The 8,879-nt window shown below is 33.7% G+C and overlaps 1 protein-coding gene across 1 annotated transcript; it reads left to right on the plus strand.

The window, feature by feature from the left end:
* Positions 1-612: 612 nt before the first annotated feature.
* Positions 613-3,524, plus strand: LOC110106773 (transcription factor WER-like). The gene is made up of 3 exons (XM_020836783.1): positions 613-745; positions 1,130-1,259; positions 3,023-3,524. The coding sequence occupies exons 1-3, from the start codon at positions 613-615 to the stop codon at positions 3,522-3,524; spliced, it is 765 nt and encodes a 254-aa protein (XP_020692442.1).
* Positions 3,525-8,879: the final 5,355 nt, after the last annotated feature.

Consider the following 8,879-nt stretch of genomic DNA (forward strand, 5'->3'; position numbering starts at 1 on the left):
ACTGTTGTTATCCCAGCACCACCACCTAATCAGCATCGTTGACCATCATTCCCTGACCGCCATTGTCATGCTTCCATTACTTCTCTTTTTTCTTACAAATCTCTACGCAATAATTAGAAGAAGATAAAAGAAAAAATTCCACTCGATGATTTGTCTATATCAACTTGATAAATCTTTCTTGCTTGCCTCTGAAGAGTTCATCTCTTGAGCTGACCAGATCATATTGACTTAGATTGAGCCTCGCTGACTTGGCCTTGCTGGAACTCAACCATTTTGACAAATTGTTGTACATTTTTTTTTAACCATAAATAATCTAGATTATCATAAGGAGATTGATGAAATGAAATTATTATTTTCCGAAAGCTTGATAATAGTTATAGAGATCACATGCCTCATCTAACATTCAAAACGTGCAATAACAGTAATGTTTCTTCAACGACAATGGCTAGGAGTAGATGAGCAGTAGAAACTGGAATTCCTGGCTTCAGACCGTTGGCGCTTATAGATCCTATAAATAAGTCTTGTGTTGTTGCCTTCACATTCTTCATGATCTAGCACTTTAAATAGAACAAAGAGGAAGAAGAAGAAGAAGAAGAAGAAGAAGATATAGAGATGGAGAAGAAACCATGCAATAATGGGGATGGGCTAAATAAGGGAGCTTGGACGGCTCTTGAAGACAAACTCCTGGTCTCTTATATAACTGCAGCAGGTGAAGGCAAGTGGAGAAGTGTTCCCAAGCAAGCAGGTGAAGCGCTCTGTGAGCACATTTATGTTGAAATTAATGCTAACGTACATAAAATATAATAAAATTTTCAAATAAATCGAATAATTTTCAAGCTCATTTCAATACAATTTGTATCAAAATATAATAAAATAAAATTTCTTTATTATTATTTTTCATGCTTTCAAGATAGGTATCACATTTCTATTAGTTAGTTATAAAATCTTTTAATGCCCCAATTAAATGAAACTTTAATATTAGTATATTAAATATTTATATTCGGGTTATATGTTAAATGGCATAATAATTTTTATATACATAATCATTAAATAATAAACAAATTTATATAATAACATGAATTATTAATTAATTAATTAATTATATACATGTATATTTATGACAATGAAGGTATCAAGAGATGTGGAAAGAGCTGCAGGCTACGGTGGCTGAACTACCTTCGCCCGAATATCAAACGTGGAAACATCTCCGAAGAGGAAGAAGATCTCATTATAAGGCTCCACAAACTTCTTGGCAATAGGTTCTCTCTCTCAAGCATAAAACACATTCATACTTTTTCTCTCTCTCCTCTCTCTCTCTCTCCTCTCTCTCTCTCTCTCCCTCCCTAAAGAGAAAAAAGAGAGAGTATATATATGGGTTTAGAGATAGAAAGGTGAACCAAAGAAGAGTCTATATGTTTGCTATTATAAATTTAAACAAATGTATTATTAACATAAGAAATTTATGGCAATTAATACTTAATTATCTAATAGTCTCTTACAATTGAATCCATATATATACTTCAACTATAAAGAGTTGAAGTCATAGATTTAATGCACAATAACTTTACATTGAAAGAATTATATAAAATCACAAGCAAATGTACCCTTGAAGGCAAAAATTCTTAATTAGTTGCATAGGAAACACATAAAATTACATAGTCCATGTATTAATGCTAATCATTGATTGTGATTTAGGACTTAATAATTACGTGTAAATCAAGTTTTTTTTATTAATTTTTAATGATAATTGGAACATTAATCAATTAATTATAAAAAAAATCAAATAACTTGTAGAAACTTTTTTAAAGTTTTAATCTTAATCATATTTTGATTATTAATCAAAATTATTCAGTACATAATTAATATCGTCAATGATCCATTTATTTAATTTAAAGCTATTAAGGGTTTTTGTATTATAAAATTCAGGGTTGTCTGCTTGAAATAAAATGAGTGTAAAGTATTTCAAATGTAAGAGTTTTAAAAATATTGGTGTTATTCAGGGGCTATTTGGTTGGCTAAAAATATAAAGCATGGTAATAGAAATGCGGTGTAAAATGAATATTTTGATATTATTTGGATGAATGTAAAATAAATATAACTTTTTTTTTTTATGTAAAATGAATGTAGTGTAAAGTCAGAAGATGGTGGTAGCAGTGAGCGATCATAGCATGGCGGGTGGTGGCGGCTGTTGACGAGTGGCAGTGTGGTGACGACTGATGGCCGGCAGTGGCTCGTGGCCAACGAGCAGTGGTTGGTGGGGCCAACTTAATTTTAACGTTCTCAAAATAACATAAAAATACATCAACTGATATTTAAAAAAAACACAATTAACTTTGTCAGCCTTAATATTTATTTGATGCTAAAAGGCATATTGAATGTTATAATTTTTGGTGAATATGGTGGAAACCCTAAGGATCTTCTATCATTTGACCAAACCTCAAAAAACTTATTTTCTACAAATCAACTGTATGGGCTTTTTTATTCAAAGTTTGATTATGACAAAATTTTATTTATATAATTTATTTTGAGATTAGTGCAATATAATAATTGATTGGAAAATAAATTTAATATAAAAAATAGAAGTTGTTTGATTGATTTAATTAGTAGGGTATTGTATTTTATGTTTCTGTATTTCAAAATTTTAAGAATTTTATTTGAAAAATAATAATAATAATAAATTTAAGAGATTTGAATTACTCGGGTTAAATAACATCAAATCAAGATATCCTTAATCAAATTTTCAACGCAAGTATGTTGTGAAAAGAAAACTTGTGTCTCGATATTTTGACCAAAATTTGGTAATGGCAGCTTTATAGTCGCATATTTGCTTTGAGATGAGTGTAATATAAATTTTGTATGATTAGCGCTCAAGTATTATACTAATCTCAAATTAAATGAAATGACTATTAAATTATTCTCATTAAATTTTAGTTAAAACATCTAACTAAAATATTTTTTTTTTCATTTTTGGAAGGTGGTCTTTAATTTTACTTATCTCAAAGTAAATTAAACGAACTGACAGGTGGGCTTTAATTGCCGGAAGGTTACCTGGCCGAACTGATAATGAGATCAAGAATTACTGGAACACAACTCTATCTAAGAAGGTGCGAACTCAAAATTTTGCAATTAATAAGCCAAACAATAAGCCATGGGGACACAACTCAAAACCTCAACAAAATGCTACTTCTTCGACCTCTATCCCTACTTTGATTCAAACGAAGCCATTGAGGTGCACAAAAGCTTCTCATCCCTACTTTCCATTACAAATTCCATCTTCTATAGATGGCGTTGATCAAACCCAACAAATAATCCAGCAAAACTTTGGAGATGAAATAATGGAGGAGGAGAAGAAAGAAAGTGCAATGGTGAACAATAATGATCTGCTTTTTTTTTATGATGCAATGTGGACTGATGAATTGGAATTTGAGAATTGGAGCAAAGGGGGCGATGATTATGATGGAATTCTATGTAATGATGATTGGTTTTATGGCTCATCAGACACAGATATTTGGCAAAATTTTTGATATGTAAGAAAAGGATTCTGTTAAGCTATTAGTATGGTGGCATTGTAGTAAACATGTGGAGAATATGTGTTCAAGTAATGTTTTCCCTAATAAAGAAATTGTGTAAGAATCAATGATGGAATTAGAGAGGGATTTGATGACTCTCACCATTCCAAATATATATATTAAGAAGGTTTACCTTCTCTCTTAAATTTTGTATGATCATTTAATTTTTCTCTCACTTAAAATTCTAATTATGTTGTTGATTACAATATATATGTTGAATGAAAAATTATTGATGCTAAAATTGCTCAAAGGATACCATGCATTAAATATAATGGAGTGCATTAATATTATTAGGTCTGTTTGAATATTTACATCATCAAACTGATTGATTTTATTCTAACAATAAGCAGAATAATTTGTATACATTGACACAAATCCAAATTTGTTTTGTGATGCACAAATCATCATTTTATAAAACATTTTTTGAAATGCAATTGTTGGACATAGTCTATATATAAGAAACCAACATACATCTAATGATTTGTTTCCATTATAGTTGTAATAAGTCACTTTATTAAATCTTAATACCTTTGACAAAAATTTATTGCTAATTAGTCCACCTTTATCAATTATAATCATTTTATTTGTTTTTTTTCCTAAGCCTCAAATGGAGAATATCTTAAACATGAAGCATTGCTATTGTAGATTATCAATTTACATGTTATCAAATGAAAACTCAGTCTATATCAATAATCAAGAAAGCATGATCATCACATTTTGATAAAAAGGAGAAACTTATCAATAGTGGAGTTAAAACTCCCTATCTTGTAGATTAGCTTTAGTTGAGTGAAGAAACTAACAAAGATACAATTTATCACTCTTAAGGAGTTATGACTCATTGAGGAATAAATTAATGATAAGTTAAAATCCTAAAAATATTTCTATATCAACTTTTTAAGCATAGTTATAATAAATCAACACCTAAACTTATTGATGATGGATTTATCTATATGTGTGCATGTTATTCGTAATCATGTGTTGCTATGACAAAGACAATTTTCCTTTTGTATGAATCCATGTAATTCTCTACCACATTCAATGATGTTAGTATTAATTACCTCATTTATAATAGGATAAACCTTATCAACAATGCTACATGTTGCACAATATATTACTTCTCATCATTGGCGAACAATAACAAGTTGGCGCAATAATAATACTATATTTGCATATGCTTATAGAGAAATCAAGTTATTAGCTTGCATTATATTCTTATAAGAAGTATTCTTTCAATAAAAAGAAAAATCAATTAACTCAAATTAAAGCATAATTTGAGTTCTCAAAGCTCTCTTTTATGATATCCCAATGATTCAATGAAAGCATACAAAGAACAATGCCTTCAAAAAAGACTTTGAAACTCACAAAGTAATTAAAGACTAGAAAAGAAAAAAATATTGTATGGGATTGGAGCACCATAATATTATTTTTCATTAGCACGAGAAACTTTTGAGAAACTTTTCAAAAATTCATTTTAAAATGCATTCAACAAAAGCAACAATTTTGGGTCATGAAAAGGAAGAAAGTATTTTGTGCGGAGACCAGACAGCGAGTACCGTTTAGTTTTACTGCGCTTTTACAAATACTCAATAAAAGTGCAGCAAATATTCAATTATGAATGTGTTTTTACTGAGTATTTATTATGCTTTTGAAAATACTCAGTAAAAGTGCGTCAAATATTTAGTATATGATGCACTTTTACTGAGTATTTGTAAAAACGCATCAAATACTCAGTAAAAGAGCAGCAAATCCTAACGGTTCTCGCTGTCCAGTCTCCGCACAAAACTTCATCAAAGGAGGATTGTGTACTTATGAATTAAAATCCTCTTTTACTATTCTTTATTTTATGATAATTACATGTTGAGCCCTCAATTAAAAACAAAATTATAGCAAAAAAAAAGAAGAACAAAGAGAATTATAACATATAGAAAAACATATAATGAATTTAACTTATTAGATGTAAATGGAACCTCCGAACGACTTGATATAAGAGGCAACTTTCAAGATCGTTCTAGCCATCTATAATTGACTGGGAGCCATTCGACAAGGCTCCTACACTTTTTCCCAAAAAAAAAGAAAAAGAAAAGAAAAGAAAGAAAGAAAAACATTATTTATAATACATCAATAATTTATCGTTGTTGAAGAACACCAACTCATTAATTAGGATGTAGATGTAAAATAAACTAAGAGAGGTTGTGGCTCCAAGGCTATATCAATGGCATGATACCATCATATAGATCTAGTAATGATCACATGTGTTTTTCTTGCTTTATCAATAACCCTAAAAAATAATACTACATGTAACTTCATCATATAGTCAATTACTTCATCAAGAAAGTAATACACAACTCTCAATTCAAATGACAATAATTAGAAATGTATTGTCAATCACTATAAAAAAAATAAATATTGAGCGACGAACTGAGGGAATGCTAAAAGAAGACTCTCAAATTCGAGCAATTATTACGTCCCGTCATTGAATGCGTTCAGAGACCAATAACCACGCGCCACGTCACCTAAAACTTGGTATTAAGCACTCAGTATTGCTAGGTATACATTCAGATACGTTCAGATTTCACTCGGTATTGACGTAATAATTTCTCCTCAAATTCTCTCTTGTAAATCCAAGCTATTATCTTCTAGCAAAACATCTTCCTACTTAGAACTAGCTCTCTCAAATATATACATACAAACAAAAAATTTTTTTTAATGATGAACTTACGTTAAGAAAGGTAGGGGTAGACCTAAAAAGACTTGGTTAGAAAATATTAGGAATGACCTTTCTTTATTAGATTTAAACGAGAATTTGACTTTTAATAGGACACAATGGAGAAAAAGGATTCATGTAGCCGACCCCACGTAGTGGGATAAAGGCTTGATGTTGTTGTTGTTGAATGATGAACTTAGATCATAAGATTAATGTTTCGTTTGGGACGACTTTCTTATTATTTCTTAAAGCGATTTTCTAGTACATAAGTTTTAGTTTTTGTACTAAAAATTATTTTAAGAAACAATAAAAAAAATATCACAAACGAAATCTAAATCTTTTAAATATTTGTATTTTTCATAGGTGATTCTCTTCCACCTTATTACTTCCTACTCAAAGCATCTTTCTTGCATTCTTTGGATGCCCACAACACCTAAGCTGAAAATATAATGATTTTTTGTGTATGATAAGTATTTTTTTAAATGAAAATTTAGATTTCATTTAGGATAGTTTTCTTACTAGTTTTTACAACAATTTTCTAGTACAAAAATTTCAAGCCGCTCGATTCGACTATAAGCATGTCATATTGGGATATTAATTTGTCATCCAATTAATGCTTTAAAACTTTTGAATAAACTTCAGTAATTTGATTCGAGTCCATTTGAACTCGAATTGGATCGATTTTGGTGTCATCGGGTTCGTTTTGTCGAAAACTTTAGTATTGATACGTCATTATGAAATTAACTTGATCGGGCACGAATCTCGAGGCAAAACCCAACACGGAAACTTCAAAAAATAAATACGGGAGCACTCGAACTCCGATTTCAGCAAGCTTACAGTCAAACTGAGCGTCTCAGAAATACAAACACAACACACCAAATTCAACTCAATCCGAGTCCAAGTGAGCCCAAATCAAGCGCCCGAAGTGTTGTTGGAAAGCTCGTATCATAATTTGAGGTACTAAACGGTCTCCGATTTTAACGAGCTTATACTCGAATAGAGCAGCTCTACGAGAAGAATCCAACGAGCCCAAGATCGTCAAATTCCGACATCACTAAGGCCTTCAAATGTCCAATGAATGGTGCACGATCTTAGGATTCAATATCGACGGTCCATTCGACCACTCCCTATTCGCCCCTGATCTCAGGCCTATTTATGGGCCACGCCACTCCAGAAAATCTATAAATATAGCCATCATTTCTCATGAGAGAGGGTCCAAGCAAGAAGAGGAGAGGAGAAGAGACGGAAGAAGCTCCTCCTCGACCACCGCCGGAACTTCGCCGAACCACGGCGGAGCCTCGCCGGACCACCACCGGAGCCTCGCCGGAGCCTTGCCGAACCACCACCGGAGCTTCGTCGCACCACCACCTGAGGCCCTCACCTTCACCTGAGGCCCTCACCTTCGCTAGAGGCCCTCACCTTCGCCAGAGGCCCTCACCTTCGCCAGAGGCCCTCACCTTCGCCAGAGGCCCTAACATTTGCAGAGGCACTCACCTTTGCCATAGACCCTCACCTTCGCCATAAGCTCTCACCTTCACCTAAGGCCCTCGCCTTTGCAAAAGGCCCTCACCTTCAACTGAGTCCCTCACCTTCACCTGAGGCCCTTACCTTCGCCAGAGGCCCTTGCCTTCGCCATATCATCATCAAATGTCATGTGCTCCACCAGAACATCACATGAGACCCAGACTTCCGTCGGACCACTACTTGAGCCCTTGAGCTCCACCAGGACACCACCTGATGCCCAGAGTTCTCCCAGAATACTGCTGACTATGGTCCTTCAGACCTTCATCACCTACTACGGTCTTTCCGACCTCAATCACCGGACAACGGTCTTTCAGACCCCAGTCTCCTGCCGACTACGGTCCTTCCGACCTTCGTCACCTACTATGGTCCTTCTGACCTTCATCAACTGACAACGATCTTTCTGACCCAGGTCTCCTGCCGACAACGGTCCTTTCGACCTTCGTCGCTTACTATGGTCCTTCCGACCTTCATCAACAAACAACGGTCTTTCTGACCCCGGTCTCTTGCAGTCTACGGTTCTTCCAACCAAACAAACATATATATGTAACTCCCACAACGTAATACAATCTATATGATGTACATTTTCTACATCAATCCAAGGCCTTCTCCTAAGGAAGGGCCTCATTTGTAATTGACTGCAAATACTAGTGGATTCATTCAAACTGGGTCAGACCCCGTGATTTTCCCCCTTTTTAGGAGTTTTTCATGTAAAAACTCTGGTGTCTCTTATGAATGTTACACCCTCTCACTTTTCTGATTGTGTGCTGGATTTTCGTACAATGCTAAGACATTAAACTATATATTTCTCTACCGCCGCAAATACTCCAGGACGCAACAAGTATAACTATAAATTTGCTAAGATTGGTATTCGTATGGTCACAAATTGAATTTTTTAGATTCAAATATATCTTTAGATTTGTGCTAGATCAATATAATTTTTGATGAAATATCAAGTCTCACTTAAAGTTTGGCCTTCAGAGTCTAGGCCAAGGTTTGGGCCTGCGCTATGTTTGGGCTGGGCTGCAGAACGCTCCCGACCTGATGGCCCAGACAATTCAGTAATAGAATAATAGATGTCTCAA

The sequence above is a fragment of the Dendrobium catenatum genome, unplaced genomic scaffold (assembly GCF_001605985.2).
Source record: "Dendrobium catenatum unplaced genomic scaffold, ASM160598v2 fragScaff_scaffold_1348, whole genome shotgun sequence".
NCBI classification, from domain to species: Eukaryota; Viridiplantae; Streptophyta; class Magnoliopsida; order Asparagales; family Orchidaceae; genus Dendrobium; species Dendrobium catenatum.

Excerpts from the sequence above, each read along its gene's own strand:
- LOC110106773 (XM_020836783.1), top strand. The coding sequence starts at position 613 with ATGGAGAAGAAACCATGCAATAATGGGGATGGGCTAAATAAGGGAGCT. Across the intron at positions 746-1,129 it reads AAGTGTTCCCAAGCAAGCAG|GTATCAAGAGATGTGGAAAG; the intron begins GTGAAGCGCTCT and ends ATGACAATGAAG. Across the intron at positions 1,260-3,022 it reads CACAAACTTCTTGGCAATAG|GTGGGCTTTAATTGCCGGAA; the intron begins GTTCTCTCTCTC and ends ACGAACTGACAG.